The 26,972-nt window shown below is 40.9% G+C and overlaps 1 protein-coding gene across 1 annotated transcript in view; it reads left to right on the top strand.

Moving 5' to 3' along the window:
• The window catches only part of TOX3 (TOX high mobility group box family member 3), a 103,612-nt gene that overhangs the window by 62,994 nt on the left and 13,646 nt on the right, over positions 1 to 26,972 (top strand). Inside the window, exons 2-3 of the mRNA XM_082232927.1 lie at positions 10,458 to 10,523; positions 17,203 to 17,460. Coding sequence (XP_082089053.1) covers positions 10,458 to 10,523; positions 17,203 to 17,460 — 324 coding nt within the window. The remainder of the gene's footprint in view (positions 1 to 10,457; positions 10,524 to 17,202; positions 17,461 to 26,972) is intronic.

Below are 26,972 nucleotides of genomic sequence, written 5' to 3'. Positions count from 1 at the left end.
ACAAACTAGAGAAACGCCAGAAACCCAGCCACCCTCCACAACAACCCATGAAACAAACAGTACATAACATATCAGACAGGATCCTCACCCCAACTGAAACCAAAGTACTCTCCAAAGGTTTCAACTTTGCAGTCGCCCCCAGACGCATCCCCACGGAAAACATCATATGCGGAGTCGAAGCTAGCCTGACCAAAATCGACCCAGATGAAGCCAATAAAATCAGACTTGAAGTCACCAACATCCTTTGCTCCAGCAAACCACCCAGAAGCAATTTACACAAAGAAGAACAGAAAGCACTCACCAACCTGAGGAAAGACAACAACATAATCATTCTCCCAGCAGACAAAGGCAACGCCACTGTTGTGATGAACACATCGGACTACCAAGCAAAACTATCAAATCTACTCCAAGACCCTACCTACCAACCTATAAAAACAGATCCCACCACCTATCTGGAAAAAACCACCAAATCCAAAATAAAAGCCTCTCCTATCAGTGAAGAAATCCAGCTAAGAATCATCCCCAGAGAAAAATCTTCCAGATGCCCCAAACTCTACGGTCTCCCCAAGATACACAAAGAAGGAACACCACTCAGACCAATAGTCAGCTCCATAGGCTCACCTCTACAAAATCTCGCTAAATTTCTCGCTAAGCAACTTCAGCCCTATGCAGAATCCATCGCTTCACACGTTACTAACTCCTTCCAGTTCATAGAAACAATAAAGAAGCAATACCTACATCCCGATGACCTACTTGTGAGCTTCGATGTTGTATCTCTCTTCACTCAAGTGCCCATTAATGAAGCCTTGACAGCCATTCAAAACAAATACAACCCCCCCCAAATACATCCTGGACCTGACCAACCACTGCCTAACCAACACGTACTTCATCCACAATGGACAAAGATACAAACAGATAGAAGGAGCACCTATGGGATCACCCCTCTCACCGGTCATCGCAAATTTGTACATGGAACACTTTGAAACCAATGCTTTAGACAAGTCAGAACACAAGCCCAAACTTTGGCTCAGATATGTTGACGACACCTTTGTAATTTGGCCACACGGGAAAGAAAAACTAGATAGCTTCCTCACACATCTCAACAGCCTACACCCCAAAATACAATTCACTATGGAAATAGAAGACAACAACCAACTCCCCTTTCTTGACGTCCTAATCTACAAAAAACCTGATGGCTCCCTAGGACACACTATCTACCGGAAAAAAACACACACCAACCGCTACTTACATGCACAATCACACCACCACCCTGCACAAATAAACTCCGTAGCCAAGACTCTCATCTCCAGAACCAAACGCCTGGCTGACAAAGACCACTTGACAACTGAGTTACAGAATCTCTCAAATGTGTTAATCGCCAATGGATACCAGAAAAACAGGGTTACGAAGCTAATCCAAAAAGAAACACCCCCCAAAAACCAAGACACAGAAGAAAACAATGGCATGGCCCTCCTTCCTTATATCAAGGGCACTACAGACAAAATCAGCAAAATCCTCCATAAACACAATATCAAAACAGCCTTCTGCACCAACCAAAAAATAGCCAATATCCTCAGAAACCCAAAAGACAAAATCCAGCTGGAAAACCAAGGGGTCTATGAAATACCCTGCAAAGTCTGCCCAGCCACGTACATTGGACAAACAAACAGACGAATAAATGCACGTATCGCAGAACACAAGAATGCCGTCAAAAAAGAAGAAAAAACTTCCTCTCTTTTCCAACACATGAAAGAAACAGGACACGAAATTAATTTTGCAGATTCCAAATTGCTCTTTAACATGGAACATCACCACAAGAGAATAATCATGGAAGCCATCGAGATAGAGAAACACCCTCACAACATGAACAAGCGTGACGACACGTCCCGCCTGCCAGACATCTGGAAATTAGCCCTCCCCACAAAAACCGACACCAGAACCAGAGGCACACAGAACGCCGTCACCAATCAACCACACCAGACCCAAACCCAGACCCTCTCCACAGACATATTACAGACTCCATCCAGTAGCCAAACTATAGTGGCACCTCCGGATGCTGCACCCCCTTGCAATCCCTACACAGATCTGGCTGGCACAAGGCACAAAACCACAGCTCGCCCCTATACACGAAGCCAAGCCAGAGCACAACTAAATGCAGCACAGCCATCTTCTCAGAAAAACTCTTCACAAGCTCAAGAGGTCAAGACACGAAAGCTTTAGCAACTAATCTACACTTAATGACCCACCCAGTGGTATTCAGAATATCACTCATGAAATCACTCAAGATATCCCTCAAGTAATTAAGGAACAAAAGAAGAAGAGGCACACTAATCTAGGAACTTCCTCTCTGCCCAGAACGTTGGAGGCTATACACCACACCCCTCAACAGTATTTATAGGAACTCAAACACCAGACTCTGCTCTGTTCCAGTAACAAGAAGCCGAAAGCACCAGCCTGAAGATGACGAGTGAGACCTCGTCGAAACGTCGCACAGACACCCCGACTCTTACACGGGAAGACACCCGAAGACACCAAAACCTGCATTCCTGTACCCGTGAAAATCTACGAAAGCAAATATATATATATATATATATATATATATATATATATATATATATATATATATATATATTTGTTTGTTAAATATAAATCTTTGTAGTTGTAACCTGAGACACAATGTACCTTTGCAGCAAATGCTGGTTTTAGTCTTCCCTGGTTAGTTCATTCATTTAGTCAAACTTATAGACCACATTCAATATATATATATATATATTTCACAATAAGGAGTTGGAGACTGTAAAATGAGGGTGATATTAACACTTTTCAAGGATACTTTATGGACAGGCAAAAACACAAGGAGGCATGGAGCAAGGCTGGGGAAAGGTGTGGCTTCAGGAGAGGGACTGTGGCCTAGAGAAAGGGAGTGTCCCGAGGCCTAGAGGGCCACATTTGACCCGTGGGTTTGAGATTCCCCACCCCTGCTCTAAACATACAAAAAAACAATGAAGATATACAGATATATCAGCAGATAAAACCATAGAGAGGAAGTAAAATAAAACATTACTACTAAAAATCATTAGCATGATGATGATCCATCATGGAAGGTTATGATTTCTTTTGGATAGGCACTATTATTGTGGTAGAGAGGCAGTGCAATATCTTCCCTTAACCCAACAGTGTGAACTGGGTCTTCCATGTGAGCATCAGATCCCAGAGGCACAGTCTGCATGATCCTGTGGAAAGCACCAAATCAGTGGAGCATAAATGGGAGGTAATGTATAAAAATTCCTTCCAGTAGCACCTTAGAGACCAACTAAGTTTGTTATCGGTACGAGCTTTTGTGTGCATGCACACTTCTTCAGATAAGTGTGCATGCACAAGAAAACTCATCCAGATGCTACTGGAAGGATTTTTTTTATTTTGTTTTGACTACGGCAGACCAACACGGCCACCTACCTGTAACTGGGAGGTAATGTGACAGAGCATATGTGTGCCTTGCAGAAGGTCCCAAATCCAATCCCCAGCATCTCCAGAAAAGGTTAGAAAAGACTCCTCCTCTGAGACCCTGGAGAGCTGCTGCCAACCTGAGTTGACATTACTAGCTTAGATAGTCTATCTAGCCACTGCTAAAGGTTTGGCCCAGTTCTTCTTTTGTTTTTCTTTCTTTGTGCCTGTAGAATGAGAGTGCTTCTTACAAAAATAATTAAATGGGCTGTATCTCAGTAGTAAAGCACATACTTTGTGTACAGGGCAATCTCAGGTTTAATTTGCAACAACTCAGTTAAAAGGATATCATTTAGCAGTATTGGAAAAGGCCTCTGCCCAAGTCCCTAGGAAGTTGATCAGAGCAGATTATTCTGTAGATTAGGTGTGGACACTCTTTGGCCCTCTAGATGTTGATGAACTACAGTATACAACTCATTGGCCATCTTTGCCGGGGAGTTGTAGTTCAGCAACATCTGTACAGCCAAAAGTTCCCTACCCTGGTCTTACTATGGTAGGCTTAATTTCCTGTAGAAAGAGGCTGCATATAGCCAACAAAAATCCCACAGGGATAATTAATTAAAAATCACCAGTAGTAGTTGTTTGTAGAACTGATAGGAGTCATCACTGTGTATCTAATAAGTGTAATTAAATACAGTGGTACCTCGGGTTAAGTACTTAATTCGTTCCGGAGGTCTGTTCTTAACCTGAAACTGTTCTTAACCTGAAGCACCACTTTAGCTAATGGGGCCTCCTGCTGCTGCCGCGCCGCTGGAGCATGATTTCTGTTCTCATCCTGAAGCAGAGTTCTTAACCTGAAGCACTATTTCTGGGTTAGGAGAGTATGTAACTTGAAGCATATGTAACCTGAAGCGTATGTAACCCAAGGTGCCACTGTACACTGTTTGAATGCCATTGGTTAATTCTGAGATGGGGAACCTCAGGTACAGACCTCTCTGGCCTTCAGGAATTTTTGTAGGCTATGTTTCTTTATCAAATGGCCCCAGAACAGGTCCCCCAAAAACAGGTCCTCAAAAAAGCATGTGCAGTTTACATTAAAAACATAAATTAAATCCACAGAATATTATGTATTCCCAGTTCATAATCTTGTACAGTGGTACCTCGGGTTACAAACATTTCAGGTTACAGACCTCGGGTTAAGAACTTTACCTCAGGATGAGAACAGAAATCGCACGGCAGCAGGAGGCCCTATTAGCTAAAGTGGTACCTCACATTAAGAACAGTTTCAGGTTAAGAACGGACCTCCAGAATGAATTAAGTTCTTAACCAGAGGTACCACTGTATTTTCGACTACTTGTGAATTATGCACTTGCAATAAACTTGAGTTGCTGCAAACATAGAATCACTGTAGCATTCATTTACTTCAGAGAGGTCTCTCTGTGCTAAAAAAAACTATTGCAATTTACTCCAACTGAGATTTCCAGAGTTTAGGAGAACTGATATTTTCAGTGTTTTGCTGCTTTGGCATCGTGGTGGAAGGCGTTTTGGGTGAGTTCATACAATTATCACTCCCAGTATTAAGTGAGCAGGTACTAATGGTTATATTGGAGGGAAATCAGTTCTGGATGAGACCAGCAGGGAGAGGATGCCCTAGTTGTGATTTTGTATATAGTTTGGTAACAGCATGCTGCTCAGTAAAGTTTGTTTCTTCTAATCCAGTCTCTGGATCATTTGTAATCTTGCGAATACTACACCTACTGCAAGACTGATGTCATTTTGCAGTGGACATACAAGGGAATTTGAGATCAGCCTATCCAGTTTTAAAGGCTTTGCAAGTGTTGGGTTTGGGCTTTCCCATGACAGAAAAGTCTTCATGGGGAAAGCAACTTTGTGATACCAAAAAGGATTATGATTCTGCCTTGTGTAACACAGAGAAGTATGTGCTGCCTTGCAGCTTGCTCCTGACTGTACTTAACATGTATCTTAAAAAAAAAACAAACCAACACAAAAAATACCTGAAACATGTCAGGAGATTCCCAGTGCTCCTGGGTAGACACTATCTAAGATCTCAAGAGCAATTCACGTAACAATTGATCTTCTGGTGGCTGTTTGAAATTGCTGTATGTTGTTGTTTAGTCATGTCCGACTCTTCGTGACCCCATGGACCAGAGCACGCCAGGCACTCCTGTCTCCCACTGCCTCCCGCAGTTTGGTCAGACTCATGCTGGTAGCTTCGAGAACACTGTCCAAATTGCTGTATAGGTAAAGGTAAAGGTACCCCTGCCTGAACGGGCCAGTCTTGACAGACTCTGGGGTTTGTGCGCCCATCTCACTCAAGAGGCCGGGGGCCAGCGCTGTCCGGAGACACTTCCGGGTCACGTGGCCAGCGTGACAAAGCTGCATCTGGCGAGCCAGCGCAGCACACGGAACGCCGTTTACCTTCCCGCTGGTAAGCGGTACCTATTTATCTACTTGCACCCGGGGGTGCTTTCGAACTGCTAGGTGGGCAGGCGCTGGGACCGAGCAGCGGGAGCGCACCCCGCCGCGGGGATTCGAACCGCCGACCTTTCGATCGGCAAGCCCTAGGCGCTGAGGCTTTTACCCACAGCGCCACCCGCATCCCTAAATTGCTGTATACAGACATGCAAACTACAGGCACTCAAGAGGCCCCAAACCTAATGCCCTCCCTGGCATACATAACACTGTACAGAGGTCAAATTTCCATTTGTTTCTCCACCCATCACTTGGAAGGTGGCACAGAAGGAAATGCGGCCCTGGATCTGAAAAAGGTACCCTGCTGCAACGTGCACTATCCTCCAGTATATGGTGGAGGGCAGTGATAATGAGCTAACATGCACAGCACTTTCCAGTAACGTGTAGTCCTGTGAATCATCTTCACTGTTCACAACTTAGAAGAGTCTGTGAAGGAGTAAGCAGCTGCTTGCAAATTCCTTTGGGAGATTTTGTTGTTGTTGTTGCAGGGGGGGGGGGGAAGTGTTTGAAAAACATCTTAACATGGTTGCCCTCTGGGTAAATTTGTTAAACAAGATTAACCAAAGCAAAGCATATGTTTGAGTCACACAACCAAGAGAGGAAGGACTCCTGACGTAGTCTTTTGACTGCTTGATGATGAAATCTTGCCTGCACAAGGCCCTGGGTTCCATCACCAGCATCTCCAGGCAGGGCCGTGGAAGACTGTCTGAACCTCTGAATTGCTGACACCCGTCTTTGTAAATGACACTTAGCAAGATGGACCACCAATCTCAGTTGGTATAAAAGAGCAGTTCTTCACCTAGTGATAACAATCAACAAGTTATTTTAATGATTCCTAAAATATTAATATTAAACATATTTTTAAAGCCTCTGTCAACAATTGATAAAACTTATCCGTCTTCTTGTGAAATTGAAACGACAGTTTATTTGGCTTTGCTTGAAACTTCCTGGCTTATTGTTCTAGCTGGCGAGAGAATCGCCTACTAGTGGGTTCTATTCCTGAAAATCAAAGCTTGTGAAATGCCAATATGGCTTTCGGAACAAATATAAAGATACATCCATATATATCCAAGATTTTTATACCTTGCAATTTGGCTCCTAACTGGTAACTTGAGCTTTCCTGCACAATGCATTTCTCAAATGAGGCAGAGTGTGTTTCTCCTCTCCTATCATTCAGTCCTATGAGCTATGGAAGGAAGACTTTTCATGATTTGCAGTGATTACATTTGTCAGGATAGAGAGGGCAGGAGTAGAAGAAGAGGCACTTCTAGAGTATAGAGGCAACTGCCTGTGGAAAGTGATAATCCAGGGCACTTGATCCCTAGTTTTCAAAGAATCAGTCTGCATTTTTGTCAATTTGTCACTGGTTACAGAATCAAGGAATGGCTTGCATGTCCAAATTATAATTATAATTAATTACCCACCCTTCACCCTAAAGTCCCTGGGCAGGTTAAAACAGTAAAGCACAATATTAAAAAACTTTTAAAAAGCTGGCAAGCACAAAAATAATGTGGATCCTAAAAATAATTCACATCCAGTGTCAAAAGCAAGGGTAAAAATGTCCATCTTCAGCATTCGCAAGAAGCTGTGTAATGAAGGTGACATGCACACATCTGTGAGGAGGGAGTACCACAACTTAGGGACTGCCTCAGAGAATGCCTTCTCATAGGCCACCACTCCTCAAACCTCTGATGGTGGAGGAACTATCAAGGGGCTCCCCTCTGCTGATCTTAGCACCCAAGAGACTTGGAGGCAAGATTTGTGTATCATTCCAAATACAACCTTTCAGTGAATTCATATCTGTTGAATAATCACATGGTGAAGTACATGAATGTTTCACGTGGTTTCAAGTGATACAGAAGTTTTTCTAAGGAGTTTTGTCTGATAGTTTAGTACATTTTTATCATTGAAGGAACTCAGGGTAGCATATATGGTTTTCTCTCCAACTATGTTATCCTCACACCCATATGAGGTAGGTCAGGTTGAGAGAGGCTGTGTGTGTCCAGGATTGCCCAGTGAGCTTCATGGCTTAGCAGCGATTTGAGCCTAAGTCTCCCAAACCCTGCTCTGATACTCTAACCACTTTACCACACTGTCTTCCAAAAGTAAGTGAGTGGCATGGCTGACTGGAGATTGCATGTTAGTATGTTGTTGTTTCTTAGCTGGCAAGTCTTCCAAAAGATGGAAGTGGTCATCGTTAGAGTATTGACTATGGTTGGGAGAGGCCTGTGCTTTGGCACTTTGACCACTATGCCAAACTGGCTCAGCCCAGCTAATGAATGACATAACAAACATCTCTTCTACCATCTCTATCAACAGGCAAACAGTGTCTTGAAAGAGTTATCCAGAAAAGGTAGTATGTGGGTCTGTCAGTTGCAGTTACCACCTCACTCCTATAACTGCCTGCCCAAGCCCTAAAATCAGCTTCAGAGGTCCTTTCTGCCATTTTGTGGGATTTGGCATATTAGAACAAGAGACGGGGTCTTCTCAGTCATGGCACTGTGGTTCTGGAATGCCTTTCCAAGTGAGTTTCATGTAGCTTAAGACAGAAATTGAAACCCCATTTGTTGATTGACTGATCATATTGCTGCCTCTTTTTCCATGCTGTTTTATTTACATGGAGTGGAATTGTTTCTTTTAACTTGCATTATTGTTGTATTGTATGTATGTATGGACTTTTTGTATTATGGGATATAGGTATTTAGCTCTGTTTTTGTACCCCACTCCAAATGTGACTGCAGAAGTATGGAATGAAAATCTCTCAGCCACCATTATTATTATTGGGCTGCACAATGGACTAGATTAACTTTGGCAAGGAAGTTCTTATGTACTGCCAATGAAAGGTTGACAAAATTTTCAAATTTCATTTCAAAAGAAAGACAGGCCACAGTATTTGTGGCCTGGCCATAGGGATAGCTTTCACAATAATTTGCTTAGGCTCTGCCCAAGGACACAGGACTGTAGCTCAGAGGAAGAGTTATGCTGGAAGCCCCGAGTTTTCAGTCTGCCTTTTCTTCTAATAGGGTTGAGAATATCCACTCACTTGGGCTTGGTGGGGGGCAGGGTCAACTGAACGGCATGGCCACAACTGGATCCAGGAATGATTGCCTTTGTTCTTCATGGCCAGGCATGGGCATGAGGGCTGTGATCTGTCCATCCCTGGTGTATTTAGAAGGGCAACATGAAGCAGCCCACCCTCTTGGCTATTCAATTTGGGATTTACCTCCCACCCAACTGGGGCCCGTCAGTGGGGGAGCGGGCAAGTTGGTGTAAGGACCTTTCTGTGGTTAATTGGTCACCATATTTGGGGCCAGAGAGGAATTGGCTGGCTTGCAGGTTTTCACCTACCTCTTAGCAACTGTCACAACTTTAGTGGATAACGCATTGGGCTGGATGTTTAGTCATGTGGGTATCCCATTAAAGCGGTGTGGAAATGGGTGACTCTGTCCAGGAGTCCACATGGGGACCAATGGGCCAAAACACTTCTCCCAATGGCAGGCCTGTGGGGGGTTGTGGCACCTGATCCATGTGGGGTGCGATTCCCCACACAGGGTTGACCCACTGGGTTCCTATCAGCCAGCATGCAGGCTGCCTGATGCTGGATACATGTCCAATGCCTACTCTTACCTGTAATCAATAAAATTGTGGCCTGATTCAGCCTAATAACAATCTCCTGTGCAGATTTCCTCAGTCTTCCCTGCACTGGCCACAGACACCATTCACCTGTGGTGGCAAATATTCCTATCTGAAACTCTGTTGAGCCAGTGTCAACCAATTATGTATTGACCCAACGATCTGCTCTGGATTGATACAATTTCCTATGTCTCAGTGTTCCCTCTCTGTAGGGTAACCATAAGCCGTATTTCACAGAAGACAGCCCTCTATTTAGAGGTGTCCTCTATTTGAAGAGATGCCTATTCAAAGTCTAGTTTAAAGATAACCACCACGGAGGGAGAGCAGGAGGGGCCCTGAAGTGGCCCATCAGCAGTTAGCACCTGGGCAGATTGACATTATAGTGGGATGCACTGTATTTCTCTTTAAGTTGTAGGAATCATTTTTAAATTGGCATATAGAGTCATACACATTATCAGCACGTGCAAAATGTATTGATATCTGCATGATTTCCTTTCCTCTCTTTTGGTGATGCATATGTAGCTACCATAACTCCCCAGCAACTCCTGTGGAGGTCCAATGAACACTATGTTTGTGTGCCAATAATTCTAAGAACCAGTTTTCTACACCCAGCTCCAGTGCACCTAAGTGGCACATGGTACTGCTTGGAAATATAAGAAGTGCCAAGAGTATGGCAATGTAATTTTATAAATCACCCAGCTTACAATTTCAGTTGTCCATGTAATATTTATGTTTTGGAGTGAATGGGGGTTGTCTGATATTGTTAGGGTATTGCAGATTAAGTCCTAATGTCCTTTGTGTTTAAAGTCTTCTATGCATTCAGAACTTGACTGTTTTCGTTGTAGCATATGTTGTTAAAATGTAGGCGTCTCTTTTTCTTTTTTCAGTTCGGCAACAACAATAACTACATGAACATGGCCGAAGCCAACAATGCATTTCTCACTGCAAATGAGGTAGGCGTTGAATTTCTCTCTCCCCCCCATTTCCCACCTAATGCTCAAACCCTGACATTTGCTTTGATAATTTTTACAGACTTTTCAGTGGATGACGGGCAAAGTGCTGATTTTTGGGTATGTGTTTTATGGAGCACAAAATACAGACTTTAATGAGAGAGAAAATAACCTGACAGCTCTCCATTACCAGTCAATTTACTTGTCTGTTAGACTGTTACTTACATAGCATGTCAATAGAAGCAAATCTGCTACACACACACACACACACACACACGGGAAAACAACACCTCCCTCCCCCTAAAAATGTAACCAGAAGGAAACAAATGAAAGGCACAGTAGGTGTACATCTTTAAAGCAAACAGAGTAGCAGTCATTAGAAGCTAATGCGCTAATTATGGTCATGGATACAAACATTTTATTTTTAATTTGGGTTCTTAACGCTATTACGAAAACAAAAGGAAAGCAGCACAGTTGGTGGCATCATTTGTTTCCTGGGGAAATGAGGAAGAGTCTTTCTGTGGAAAGTGTTCAACAGCAGGCTTAAGAAGAAACCATAGATCTGAATTGATGGGGCCTGACTAGGTCATAGAGGTGATGAATTTGGCCTCTAGCCTTGGAGGGCAAGAGGTGGGAGCGGGGTAGTAAGCAGAAAGGGATGCCAACCACTTTGTTCTTGTAGTACTTCTTACTGTCTCTGTCTCTCTCTCTTCCACCCACCTCCATGACAGCCAGTTAAAGGATGTCAGTGCAGTGGTAGTGACATCAGTTCCAGACTGTACTGTTTTTGGCCAAAGCAAATGCCTTTGCAATCAGGACAAAAGCATATGTAGCCATTACCCCATGGATGTGCCTGCCCCTCCTTCTCCTTTTCTTATTTACAGAAATATAGAGATTGCACATGGTAGAGAATGAAGGTGACAGCGAGTAGTTGGCAGCATCTGAATTCTGCTTGAGGTCAACACCATGGGCAAAAAAGTCTTGAGATTAATAAAATGTGGAGTGGGTTGACCATTTTGAGTCCAAAACAGCATTCTGCCCAGTGACTGTGGGGAGTGAGGGTATAAGGAGGAAAAAATATTGGTGGGGGCAATGCTACAGTAACTGTGGTTATATTCCAAATAGTATTTTTATGAGCAGCTTTTTAAAACAATGGCTGCCTTCTGCCTCTTTCTCTGTCTCTCTTTCTCCTTCCAACAAGACTGCTTAGATAAGGGAAGATTGCTTGGCACCAGCTCCAGTGTTAGTTGTGATAATGAACACAAACCCCCATCTGTAATGACAACATGATGTTTCATTCTGTAGAATTTCATTCCTCCATTTGAATCAAACATTGATGAAAGCTCTACTGCCAGCAGCTGTTCAAAGACAATTTAATTCCAGCTGTGATAATTCACCGTGTCAGACATTGGCTGTTATATGTTGATACAACAGCTCTCCAGATTTGCATTTTTATCAAAAGGAACAAATGTTTTGAACATTTCAGTGCAGATGGCATTTAACCACACACACAGTTTTTGTTGAGGGTTGGTGGAGTTATCCCCCCCCCAAGCCCTAGCTCTCCTAAAGAAATCTAAGAGAGAAATGTATGAAAAGTTAATAGCTCTTAAAATTGTGATTGGTAACATGACCCCTTAAAAACATTATACTGTTCTGGACATAATGGTACCTTTCTCCACCATCAAATTACATGCCATTCAGGCACTTCTTACAATGTGAATAGTCCCTGTGATTTGGAATAAGACTACTTCACTATGAGGTTTCCCCCCATTTAGATTGCATTCATTTTACCCACTTATCCATACATTACTTTCAGCAATCATGGCATGAGATACAGTTTGATGTTTTGAATTCTTCTTTTTTTAAAAACCTAAATAAATCCTTACTAGCATACAAGATACTGCTCCCCACCCCACATGCTTGTAAGAAGATATTACTAACGTGATAAATATTTTTTTTGAGAAAACGCTGTAATATTGTATAGTTTGGTTGTACATGTCTGGGAGCATTATGGATTTATTTCTCTCTCTTTTTTAACATGGAATGTTCCCTTCTCAAAATTAATCCAGCTGCCTCCTCCATGTCATGCTTAAAGCTTATACTATTGGTTTAATTACACTGAAGGAGTGGAATAAGATTGAGTGTTAATATTTGCACTGCAGCATGAGGATAACTCTGCAATTACTGCCCTATAAGCAAATTCAATTACACAGCTTTTACTTTTAAGTGAACATCAGTATTTTGAGTGTGGACATCTCAAATCTGAAAATCCGTGCTGGTGCTGCTTCTTTTAATATAATGCCATGCATGCAGCAGTCATTGTGGAATTAGCATTACAAGACCATCTAAGATGAGAAATTGACACGTCACCTTTTTGTTGCAACTTGCTTCTGTGTCGTGATGGCAGTGACCCACGCTTCCCCCCCACCATTAATTCCTGAAGCACCTTAAATATTTATTGAAATAATATTTCAAGTGTTAATTACTGCAGTAATGAAAACAGCCAAATGCCACATATCAGGAATGAGTGTTTATCCATATTGTTAATGTGATATGTTAGATTTCATTAAGCAGTAATGGGGTAGCAAATGACTCGCAAATTACCATTGCATCTGTTACTAGACCACATTAGTGCCAAACTTAACGGCAAATGTAGCCATAGGGTTATGTTCATTAGCCATCCGCCTTCCATGGCCAATCCATCCTTTTGTGTTGGTGAACTTCACACCTCCCCTCTATGCAGATGCCCCCTCTTCCTACGAAGCGTCAGTAAATGCATCCCTAATGTAAGAGAAAGCTTTCGCAACCAGAATTAAGTTGCAATCTCTGAACGTGCGTGTGCTCACTTTGCTCACTGTGCACTGAGGAAAGACTGCTTAAGTCTCTTAAGACTCTGTCAGTATTACTCCTGCAGACTGTAGCTGTGTGTTACCTCATCATTTCTGGTGTGAGACCAATAATGACAGCTGACAGGTTTTATATGCAAGCGAAGGTTCCACCCCCCTCTCTTTGTGTATGTGTGTGTGTTTCAGTTTCCATTTTCTCTCAAGCGGTTATTAATTTATATCATCATTAACAGTTTGAAGGATGACAATTTCCAGCACTTAATGAGATCTTTCACTGAACATATCATTTTTAAATTAACTGGCATTAAGTCATTCTTTCAGACAATGTAAATAATGCATTAAAGGAAGGGTCCCCCCCCCTTCTCCTGCACCCCAAGCCTCCACTTTTGCAGTAAAAATTTAAGCCAGTGTAGGCAGACAAATCTCAAAGTAGTATTGCACGCTTGCAGGGTTGGGGGAGAAATCTGATTTGTTTCGCTTTTAAAGGCAGAACTACCTAATTCGGAAGTGATATGCAAACCGAAACACAGCCATCCTTCAAAATGTGGATTTCTCTGAATTTTGCAATGCCCAAGTAATGCACATATAGTAGTAGTAGTAGTAGTAGTAGTAGTAATAATAATAATAATAATAATAATAATAATAATAATAATAATATGCCACCCATCTGACTGGGTTGCCCCAGCCATTCTGGGTAGCTTCCAACAAAGTATTAAAACACAAAAAACCCTCAAACATTAAAAACCTCACTGTAAAGGGCTGAGAATATGAAAATAATACACAAAATTGCATTATATTAGGGGAAATTGCTTTGCAAAAAATCTGTATGTTGGAAGAAATGTGCACTTAAAATGCTGATGGATGTTCATGATAACTTTTTTTTTTAAATGTAAACTGGATATGGAAATGTGGAGAACTGGATGTAAGATTGGAAAAATGAGAAACGGAGAAAACCTTAAATTGACAGATCCACCCACCCCGGTGTGCTTGAAAGCAACACACTGTCTGCCATACAAATTACTTTTCAGGAGTTTGGAGTCTTCTGCTTATTTCCCCAGTATCTTGTTAGTGTTTATGGGATGGGACAGTGGGCAGAAGCAGTGGAAGCTGGCAAGGCAGTTTGTAGGCATAGGAACACAGGATTATACCAACTGCATGAGGGAATCAGACCATTAGCTCATATTATTAAGTACTGCTGGGGTTTCAGACAGGGAGGGGTCCTTCCAAGCCCTACCAGAAGATGCCAGGGATTGAACCTGGGACCTTCTATATGGAAAGCTATTACTCTTCCCCTAAGCCACAAGTGGCCACTATGGCTGTGGGGACGGAATTCCCAGCTTTACCTTTCCGCAGTAGTGAAGTGGGCAGTGCCACAGGCCACTCTGTGAAATCACATGGTTCCACTTGACAGTTATATTGGTGTGATCACAGGCTGCTGATGCCAGTAGAGACAACTATCCACTCAGCTGTGCCATCCTCCTCCTCAGCTGCTGCCTCCCAGCACTGGAATAGTAGGAATTCCTCTTCCCTCTCTGTTGCCATACAGCAGCTGCACTCTGCAGACTACCTCAGTAGCCATGGCATGTTCTGAAAACTCACAGAACATGTGGAGATGATCAAGCGGTCTTTATATTGAGGTTATTGTTCTATAGGTTAATTATGTCTTAAGAATATCATGAGAAGAACCCTTATAGATGAGAGACATATACTCTAGTGTTCTGCATCCCCCAGTGGCCAACCAGATATTTCTGGCAAATGTACAAGCATGAAGGCAATAACTTTTTCCTGCTGTTGATCCCAAGCAGCTGGTAATTGCTTATGAAAATGTGACCAGGTTAGCAATTCCCAGACTATTGTGCCACCAAAGGGGCTAAAACAAGAGTGGGGAAACCATGGGTTGTTGTTGGACTCCATTTCCCATTAGACCCAGACAACATGGCCAATGGCTAGAGGTGCTGGGAGTTCTAGTCCAGCAACATTTGGAGGTGCACAGTTTTGCCACCTCTTAAAAAACTAAGCCACCATTTTGGATATTTCTATCACTGTGTGGCTCTTAGAGCAATAGAGGCACATGTACCTGGTTCCCTGGTCTCTCTGCAGTGACTTCACCCCAAGTGAGGAAGTAAGTGCTTCCCAGCATACATAAGCTCACTGCAGATTGTCCCCCACAGACATTGAGATGCTGGTAGTGAAATTCCAAGGTTATCCGGGTTAAAGTTACATATAAATACAAGGTGGTTGATGGTCCCAGGAGCACCCATGCCAGTGTCTGACATGGTGCCAAGGATTTTTTACATTTTATTTTGAGTAAAATGAGAAACCTTAAGCCAAAATGTATTTAAAAGTACCCCCCTCTACACACACACACAGACACACACACTCTTAAAATTTCAGAGACACACACAAGTGAATTTAATCTTCAGCGTCTGAAACAAGCACACATCCAGAATCATTACAAATTCTCAGAGAGCTCAGGTCTGTTCATGAACCCCAACTAACTGGGCAAAGGGAATGTAAGAAGCTGGAAGGTGGAGATAACAGTTGCAGGGAGGATGCATTAGGGAGAAAGTCAGGAATATGATGGAAATACAAAGGATGTTCAAAAGATCCACACATGCACAATGAATGTGTGATGGAGGAACAAAATGGCACCCACTAGCTACACCACCTCCATGCTTACGCACCCCATGTGACTGCACATTTGGCCTTAGGGTGAATGGGTCTGCACGCATGCATAGGACTACTACGACTGCACACAGACAGCCTGATTGGCCAGGGGTCTCATTAAAGTGGAAGAGCCCTACACAGGTACATGCCACCAGGGGCATAGCTGTGTATTGGTGTGGAGGGAGGCATGCCTAGTGGGCATAATCCTGCTACCCTTCTCCATTAAAGGGATGGAGGTGTTATAAGCACCCATGAACAGACACACTTTTGAATGTAAACATGTCCCCACTTTTAATCCAGAAAGAGCTGTATTCCAGAATAATTTATTCATTGTTTCGCAGGGAGCGATAGCAAAAAGTGTTCATTTCTGTGGCAGATATAAGCAGCATTTCAGCATCAAATGACCTTGAATTTTTTCTAAAGGTGTTAAAAGTATGTGTAGATACCTTGAAGAAAATTAGAAATAAAAGTTTCATAAAGTTTTTCAGAAGAAACCTACCTTTCCCCCCCACAATCCTTGCTCTGAATCAAACCAAAATTCCTCCATTTCCCCCCAAAAGTCCATGTCTCTCACAACCACCTTCATATCAAAGGCTCTATCATACTCCTATTCCTCTTATGGAGGGAGCTTAAAAGCAGGATTCTAATATTTCACATTTATGGGTTGTAAAAGAATTTTGAAGTATTCACTACCAGATTAATGTTGTTTGTGTACTACCAAAGTCGCCAGCATTTTATTTGACGCATCAGAATAATGGTTAGGCTGTTTGTGCTGTTTTACTAACATATCAATAAACTGGCAATTTGTTATACAGCCAAAAAAACAAGCAACCCAAAACCACAACCCAATGTAGCTGATGCTCACACCAACAACAAAGACAGATGTTGCTAATTAAGGGTGCATTAAAAAACAGTTAATACTGATACACCATTAAAGCCATATGATAATGAGACTTAAATCTTTAATCTGAAGGATCCATAAAAGCTGGGCATATGTGAATATTGCTACACTTGTGATTTACAAAATAAAGTAAAATAAAATGGTTTGCTCGTGAGCTAAATCTTACAGGGTGTAAACAACTCCCTTTTATTACACACGCTGCAGTCATTTATTTAGCAGTGTTTCGTTGCAGTGAAGTTGCTGTTCTTTCTTCTTTTTCTTCGTTTAGCAAACATTCCACACTCCAAGTCTTGGAGATGAAGAGTTTGAGATCCCACCAATTACTCCACCACCTGAACTGGATCCCACCAACTTAGGGATGGCAGATATACTGTTGCCATTTCAAGGTCTAAGTGATCAGTTGGCTGCACAAGGGAATGAGTTCACGCCACAGTTTCCACCGCAGAGCTTGGATCTTCCTTCCATTACAATATCTCGAAATCTTGTGGAACAAGATGGTATCATCCAAAGCAATGGGTTACATATGGTACGGATTTTTCCTTTCCTTTCCATTTGACTGCATAACTTCTCTTACTGCTGCATAGAATTGCAGTGTTGTGTACTGAGCCAAACATTTATGCTGCCCTCCACCCCCTCCAATAACTTATCTGGCAAGCACATGAAAATAACATCCAGCTGCTAAAAGACGGTACTCCTTGCACTCAATACAGCATCCTTATTTGTTGTCTTTTGTTGTAGTGACGGACAGTCGATATCACTAGTGTCTTGTGGCAGGATATTTTCATAAATTTTCAATGGGTGCCATAACGTGCATTCACTTATTTCAGGGATGGTGAGATCCTTTGGCCCTTCAGATCTTGTTGGACTCCAGCCCTCACCTGTCCCAGCCAGCAGGGCCAATGGTCAGGGATAATGGGGGTGGAAGTTCAACAACATCTGGAGGGTCACAAGTTCCCCATCCCTGACTCATTTCATTGCTCGGAAGGCTTCCGGCGGTAGAGAGAAAGGAGAAAGTTTCAGACTGCAGATTCAGGGTCATGAGCTGGTGGCAGAGAATGAATCTGGAGCAAGGAAAACAGCGAGCCCAAATTCAGATGACACATGAAGCCAAACAAACGTTTAGTCCTGAGTAGCGCAGCAGCAGGAGGAATTGGGGAGGGGATTGATAGCCACAGTCTCCTCTCTGGGAACCTGCACATTCATAGTAAGCCACTGTTTAGCTTTACAGTGGTACCTCAGGTTAAGAACTTAATTCGTTCCGGAGGTCCATACTTAACCTGAAACTGTTCATAACCTGAAACACCACTTTAGCTAATGGGGCCTCCCGCTGCCGCCGCTGGAGCACGATTTCTGTTCTCATCCACAAGCAAAGTTCTTAACCCAAGGTACCATTTCTGGGTTAGCGAAGTCTGTAACCTGAAGCGTCTGTAACCTGAGGTACCACTGTACTTAGTATAATGTGCAAACCAGGACAGTGTTTTAGCAATGCAGCTGAATTTGCGTTCAACCCATTTGCAAGCACAGTAATGTGTATATTTGGTTGTATGATGTAATCTTCATTTGCAGAGATTACACCTGCTTCACAGTTTAATAGGTATAATAGCATTACTGTAAGGTACACCCTGATAGTTAATTTCTTATCCTCATAGCTTTTTCTATGGAGCAGAAGGCTTTGTAGTGTAAACACTCAGTGCTAAATACTTACTGTTTCCCTGGTATCAGCTGTAAGCAAGTAGAAATAATAAATAAATAAATAAATAAATAAATAAATTAAAGAGATGGGTGAAGCTTAAGGGCTGTGTTAGTTTTACTTACTAATTAATGGGCTTGTTACTTATGACCATTAATTTCAATGGGTCTACTCTGAGTAGGACTAGCATTGAATGTAGTCCTGGATATTTCGAGGCAGCAAAAGCTTGAGGTGTTGTGGTGGGTGGGTGGTGACTTGAAAAGCTCTTCTAAATTCTCCCCCATTTCATTCTGTTCCCTCTTTCAATCTGAACATCTAATCTAAATTCCATAGATGTGGCGGTAAATGTCTCTCATCATTTATTGAAAATGTGCACTTTATTAAACTGATAAATATTTATTAATAATAGAATCCATCTTTAGATTGTATATTTCGTGAATTACCTTTCTTTAGAGCCATAACTTTTTTTTATTACCGCAATAAAAAAAACGTAAAAGAGGCATTTTAACTATGAAATTTCATTTCATGGTCAATTGGGCTTACTGTATCTAAAAGAACTAAATATGGAGCCATAAAATAATTATGATATTCATCTACACTCTTGAACAATGCCTGCATGAAGCAGCATTCAGCTTGTCAAATCTTACTGCATTGTTGAGAAGTTGCTAATCGGTAATGATAGACAAGACCTAGATGTCTATAGAGGCAAGTAATACTTTTTCCAAACCGAAACCATTAGAATAACATAGCCCCTTTTTTTCCTTTTTTTAAGATACCAAATGAAATCCCAGCCACTTTTGGAAACATTACTGTGTTAGACAGCTTCACTGCAAATGATAGCTATTTTAATTGGATTTATAGATTGACCCTGTTGAAATGTCCAGTAGAATTTCACCTTGAAGAAAATGTCATGAAATTTTCAAGCACAAACAGAAGAAATGAAATGTACTTGGGCAGAGCTATGATTAATACAGTGTGTCTCTGGCTTTGTTCTGAGCAGTACCTGACATGTTCACCTATAAACTTGAATGCAAAATCGCCAGAGGCATGGGTAGAAATAGGTTATGTCAAGGTTCTCCGATGTTTCCCTCAGGGTGCGGAGTTGGCCAGCTACATAACAGCACTTCCGCAGGCTTCTCTTAGATTTGCTGCAGGAAGACTGCTGGAATAATAAATAATACTTTCCATTCCATTTCTGACTTAGGATTGCTATATCCAGCAATCCATTTTAAGTGCAAGCAAGCTGTTTTACTACCAAAGTATATGTAGCCCAGCGGTTATTAAAAATGAATGTACTGATGGATTAACAATTCTTCCTACCAGTAAAAAAAAAAAAAGACCTCCTGATGTATTGTCCTGCATTTCTTACCCAGCCTGTTATTGCTTTTGTTTATAGAAAAAGTGACAATTCGTCATGTTGCTGATTAGCTTCATTATTATTGACAGGATACAAAGGGACATTTATCTTAGTTTAAATGTATGCTACTACGTTGGGATTTCCCCCACTCTCCCCCGCCCCAAAATGAGGAAGCACAACAGAAAACGAAAGATAAAAGAAATGCACTGTGATTAGCATTTGCATTTTAATAATATGCTAATACAAAAAAAACCCAACCTTCATAAATGAATTACTGGCAGGGAATGAACGAGTTCTAGCTTGAGTTCAGAAAAACACCTGGGACTTAACAAGATGTGGGAAAATATATAGACCTACACATAAATAGATGGAAATCAATTGCTATATGCTATCAAAAGTCATTACAGACTAAAGCACAGTTGACTGTTTAGATGATCACCTGAGAAATTATTTTAATCTACAAAGGGTGGCAATTCCATAGCGCTGTTGCCTGTGCTCTATAGGGTTCCTTTTTATTCTTTTCTCTCTCCCCCCCTCTCCCCTTTAAACATCTCTCTATAATCTACCCAGCCTGCTGAGTAGCACTGACATCAGTAGTACATCAATTTCAGAAAGTGGATTATTTTTACTAGACAGCTATTGTGACATATTGGGTCAGTCATAAATGAAAGATATTCATGCAAGCATGCAATACTTGTAATGAAGTCTCACTCTGACCTTCTGTATGATTGATTCTGTAATTTAGTTTTCTCAGGCACTGCCTGAAATGAAATGAAATCATGTTGAACAAGTTTTGAATACCCACAGTGCATCAGGAAAAGAAAAATCTGTAGCCCTAGAGGCTTGAGAGAGAGCAGCTGAACGATTTATCTCCATGCTATTATAGCCTTTGCCAGCATTCAACATTTTCTCCTTCTTTTTTTTCTTCCTTATTTGGCTTAAGTACTTAATTCTGCAGGTAGCTGTAAATGGGAAAATAAAATGCTGTTCAGATTTAAAATGACAGGACAGGAGTATGTGCAAGGGACTGATAAAATATCTTGAATAGAACTGACCTTTCATGTTGCTGAAAGTTACTGGGGGATTCATCCTAATAATTACCATATAGATTATTTTTTATTTCTTTCCTGCAATGAAACATTTCAGAGAGCAGTGGTGCTGATTGAATGAAAATTGAACTTGTTAACATTCTTTTCAGCTTAGCCTGTTGTACATAACAGAAGGTTAGCTTTGATGAATTTCGAAATTCCCTTTCTGATATCTAAGAAACAGACGGTAAAATAATTGTCTCTTTTCAGCCTGCATTTATTTTTCACTGCCTTAAAAAAATACCTCTAGTTAACTCTACAAAAATAGAGTTAACTGTAAGTGCATCATTTTTTTGTATATCTCTGTGTAAAGAAGTTCCTATATGAAAATGTGATAATCATTATTCTGCCACAAAAATGTATAGCAGAACTTCGCTTTGTGTTCAAAATGTTTAGATTAGATTTGATTCCACCCACACCTTTTTTATTATTCTTGAACACACGACTGTAATTGTGCACTGGAAATTTTTAGTTCCTGCTCCCACTACTTTGAACAACTCTCTCTTACATCCTATCACAAAGTACCTGCTAGGACACTGCTGTCATCTATTGATGTTCTCCTTGATCAGAGGTGAGATGGTTGGTGACCCAGTAGAGGATTTTTTCACCTGTGGCACAATGTTGGCCTCCTATCCCCACAAAAGCTTACCTAGTGCCTACATTGCTCTCTGTTGTAGTAGTAGTAGTAGTAGTTGTTGTCTGCCCTTCAGTGAAAGTTCCCAGTAAATGTTTAGTTTTTGTTCTAAATTCTCCCAGACCCTGCAGGTATCTTAAACAAATTTGGGAACTCCGCAGCCTCCTTCCTTAATGGTACAGTTTACTAATTTTTATTGTTTTAACATGTAAACCTCCCTAGAGTCAATGCTGAATGCATAAAGATTCTGAAATAAAATTCTTAATGATGGGTTGCATCTAATGCATTTCCACTGAAATTAATGCACATGACTAATAAGACCATTCATTCCAATGGGTTTGTTCTGTTCTTGGCCATGTGCATTGAACAACTGAAGAAAACAAATCTGATGCTCCCTGGAGCTCATTGTTTTTTGATTTTGTGGATCCTGGTTGATATATTTATCACAATGCCATGGGACAAAAATTGCTAACATAAATAGTATATAAGATTAAAGGATTGCTAGCATCAGTCACTCACAATGCAGTCCATGCCTAGTCATCAGTCCCACTAAGTTCAACAAGGCTTATTCCCATGCAAATGTGGATAGGATTTCAGCAACTGAAATCTTATATACATGCAATGATGTGGGTTTTTCAGGAAAGAATAATAACATTTGGAACATTTTCTGAAAAAAAGTTCTCATGCAAATTAGGCTAATTAGCAAATGGAAGTTTGCACTGGGAAATTTTCAGTTTGCATTGGAAAATTTTTGATGCTCTATAGACCCATTTAATTTTGTATGCTTATTTTATTTGTATTCAGCCAACAAACCTAAAACTTTGAAACTGCAAAACTTATCAAATATTACATTTGCAATTGGCATCCATTCATTGTTAACTAATGAACTTATGAAATGGAATCTGTTACATGATGAAATAATGTATTGGAGCATTTACACCCCATATCACTGTACACATGGAACACACTGTTCACATCACATGGGAGTAAGTCCTATTAAATCCAGTAGGAGTTACCGCTGAGTAGGAATGCATAGGATTACACTGCTGTAAACAACCTTTAGTATTTCACATAGATATAATCATATGAAGGAAAGATTTTTAATTTTATTTAAAAGACAATTTAAATATAGACATTTATAATCCAGATTCTTGATTTAGCCTTTCAGTAAAGCAAGGAATTGAAAATTACCAATATGTTATGTCAAATTGGGAGATAGGCACGGTTTCAGGTTATTTTCCTTCATAAAATGTGTGTTTTATTCATTCTAATTTTATTTACAAGGAAACTCCCACAATTTATTTTTAATGTCCACATTACGATCTTGATATGAATAGGGGAAAAGAGAGGAACTGTGATTACAACAGAGTTACAGCAGTATTGTTTATAATATTACAAATAAAACAGTTATTTCATGGTTCATTAATGTGTTTAGTGTCTGGAACTCTTTATTAAAAGAAGCCTTTCTTGTTGTTAAGAACATGTTTATTGTCATCATTAAGAGGGGGAAACCCAACTAATTACTGAATTCAATCATTTGTTCATTTATAAGGATGGCGGTTTCTCACCTGAGGAGGCACTTAACAGCTCAGTGTGGCATTTTATCATCAGACACCAATCAGTTTAGTTTTGTTGTTTAGAGAAAGAAGTGACATGATAGATGTTTAAAAACTAATGCATGCCATGGAGAAAGTGAGTAGAGATAAGTTCTCTCTTTTTCATGAACATACAATGAAACTGTATGATGGAAGGTTTAGGGCAGATAAAATAAGATGGCACATACTTAAAACTATGGAAATCACTTCCAAAGGAGCCAGTGGTGATGGCCTCCAACCTAGATGCCTTTAAAAGAGGATTAGTAAAATCCACGGAGGAGAAGGCTATCAACATCTACTGGCCATGAAGGCTGAGTTCAACTTCCTTTGTTGGAAGTAGTACATCTCTGAATACAGTTGCTGGGAATTACAGGTGAACAGAGAGATTCTGATTAAAAGCCTCACTTAGCTATGAAGTTCAGTAGATTATGGAGAATGGTTATGAGAAGGAAATGGGGGTTCAATAGATTATGGAGAATGGTTATGAGAAGGAAATGGGTGAGAGCTGTGCACATCGCCCTGAGGTACTTCAGGGAAAGTTATAATAAAAATGTAATAACATAAATAATGCATTTTTTTTAAAAAAAAGTCAGTATCATTGTTTTACAACAAGAGCTTTTTAAACATTGCACATATAAAATCTATTGGTGATTATTTTTGTTCTCATAACAAAATACTCAATTCTCACCTGGTGCCACTGTCAACCGTGACACTTTTCTTTCCCACCCTTACCCACAGCCAACAAACAAAAATGAGATGTGGTTTTTAGTCACTGGATTAGAATGGTCTGAGGAAAAGCTTCAGAAAATGTCATGTGCACAGTTCTTCTGAGAACAGTGAGCCACATACTTTTGTGGAACTTATCCCTATCAAGCTGGTTGTCCAGGAAAACTTTTATTGGACATATAACATGCCACAAAAGGAATATACAGTGGTACCTCTGGTTGCGGATGGGATCCGTTCCAGAGGTTCAGTTGGATCCTGAGGTTTCCACAACCTGAGGACCGCTTCTGCGCATGCGTGTGCAGTGGTAGACCACTTATGCACATGTGCGCATGGCAAAACCCGGTAAAATACTTCTGCATCCCAAAGTTTATGTAACCAGAGGGTTACATAACCGGAGGTACTACTGTACATCTCTGACACATTTTTTTGACAGATGAATTCAACAATACATCATAAAACCATATATCTATAGTAGGAACACCTACATATTTCCTCTCTCTTTTGCATACCATGTATTTGGTAACCATCAGTCTTTGGTAACCATCAGAGCAAAATGGATATTTGGCATATCTCTAGACTGAAGACAAGGGTTGTGTCCTACCAGAGTTAACTCCGGATGCCATCACACTGATAGGATAATGAGACTCCTACTTACCTCCCTTGACTGCACCAGTGGAGCCAAAAGACGTGTATCTGCCAAGATGCTTTCAGTTGGCCTTGCTGTGGGGATTTGCTGGACAGTGTGCATACTGTCCTTGCTAAATAGCTCTGGTTCTTAAAAAAAAAAGGAAAAAGCAGCCTGTTATTTATTTGGTTTGATTTATGGCACTTCTGCGCTGCCCCATAATGTAAAAGTTCTCTGGGCAGTTTGCAATGAGTAAATAAACCCAACTGAAATAAAAACTGAAGCACAAACCTGTTTAAAAATGCGAGACCTATATAAAGGTGGCAAAACAGAACTTTCTGTACACCCCTTGCCCCCATTAAAAGCAGATTTAAAGATTAGATGCCCTATGTTAAAAGGCGAGTGAGTAACAAAGTCTTCACCTGGCACCAAAAAGACCACAAAAATGGCACCAGGCGAACCTCCCTGTGCTTCTAAGTTAGTTGTCACTGGCAGCAGGATGCTGCTCTTTTTGCAGAACAGCAAGTGGAAGTTTAACCGGGTAAAAGGGTAGCAAAAAATGAAAGCTGTGGAATAAGCATTGGGAAATCAGGAAGCCATTCCAATGGTTCCTGTTCCTTGAGGTTACTCTCATTTCTGTCACCTGTGTATTATGCAGTAATTCGAATCTTCAGTATTGTAGAACATGAAAAAATAGGGGGGGGGAAGCATTGACCCATAGATTTGCGCACACAGTGAGCCCATTCCCAAAATATCATTCTGACATTTGGAGAGGTGAGAACCTTGTAGGCAATTTTATTCAGGGCCAAATATTGGTTTGCCCCACTCAGAGGTGCACTTGAAAGGGTCAAGGGAAAGCAATTGCTGGTTTCCTTCTGCAGAACCGCATGAGAGTTGAAACGTTCTCATAACACTGAGATGCATACATTGTGCCTGGAGAGGCATTTCTTTCTCGGCTTTCGATTCACGTATGTCTTTATGGCAATGGTTTTTCCTTTTATTTGGGGATTGTTGTTGCTTTTGGTGATAGTCCAACTGAACAGAGCAGTGTTGTATAATTAGATTTTGCCAGAACATAGAATTCTTGCTTTTTAAAAAGTATGTGACAATACGGAGTAGCCATTTTTTTTTTAATGGAAGCAGTCAAGGCACAAACCAAATTTTAGAAGGCAAATATAAAATATACTACTGGGGAAACTGGGGTTCTTGTATCTGTTTTACTTCTGCATGTTTTGTGGCCAAAATAAAATTAGAAAATGGTATGAAAGGAATTTAAATCTAGGTAAATAATGGGCTGAGCCCAACTCGGTGATTTACTCCATTTGAAAGATCAATTATCAAGTTTTAATTAAGGTGCTTTTTATTGATTTATGCTTAATTCTTAATGTTTCATTTCTTGGCACGTTTGTTGTATTATATAGGTCTCTCTTGTTTTATTATTCTATACTGTTATTTACCTATCATGTTAAGCAATACTTTTAAATTGATTGATTTGATTTTGCCAGCTATTTAGAGTAAAAAAACCACCACAGAAATCTGCTAATCCAGGCCCCCTAAACAGTTTGTTTAAAGACAACCCACACAGGTTTAAAAAGTCAGGATTCAAAGAAACTGCATTTTATTCTGGTCCCAAATAACTTCTGCAGCCATGGTTTTTTAGTCTAAACATAGGGGATTGTCCTGCCTTTAGACTTCCCATTAGGGCATATGATTGGGCACTGACTAGATGGGCCATTGAGGATTTCCTTAGGTTCTTAGGGTTCCATGTATATCAATGCTTGCAGGATTGTAAGGAGACAAAGTTTAAAGTGGGTTTCTAAAGCAAAATTGTAGATACATTTTAGCTAGCATCAAACTGTGCACTAGTTTCTGGCACAAAGTGAACTGATTTATTTTTTTTTAAATCTGGGTGCAGTGTCAGTATCTGTGGTTGTGTGGCAGAGACACACTCTGCATGCATACATCTCTACTTAAAAGGATATCAGGTGGTACACCTGGGGGAAAAAATATCTGCTTGAAATCCTCGAGATCTGCTACTGGGGAAAGACATTGCTACACACAGTACTGTACAGATGAATTAATCATCATGATTCATTATAAGACAGTTTCATATATTCAGGATCCTGGGCAGTCTGCCACCCTGTCCTTTTCCACCTCTCCAGTTTCAAAATCAGTCAATGGCTTCAGGAGCCTTTTCAGTGTCAACATGGAGAATTGTTTCATGATAGCCCTGGATCATAATTCTCCAATTACTTGTGGCAACAGGGTCCCAGAAGCCCCCATACTTCCAGAACTGCAAGTTTTAGGCAGTTAACAACCCATC

Source organism: Podarcis vaucheri (assembly GCF_965113315.1).
Source record: "Podarcis vaucheri genome assembly, chromosome: 7".
In the NCBI taxonomy this organism is placed as follows: Eukaryota; Metazoa; Chordata; class Lepidosauria; order Squamata; family Lacertidae; genus Podarcis; species Podarcis vaucheri.
The sequence above is the reverse complement of the archived record's forward strand: the minus strand, read 5'-3'. Positions and strand labels throughout refer to the sequence as shown.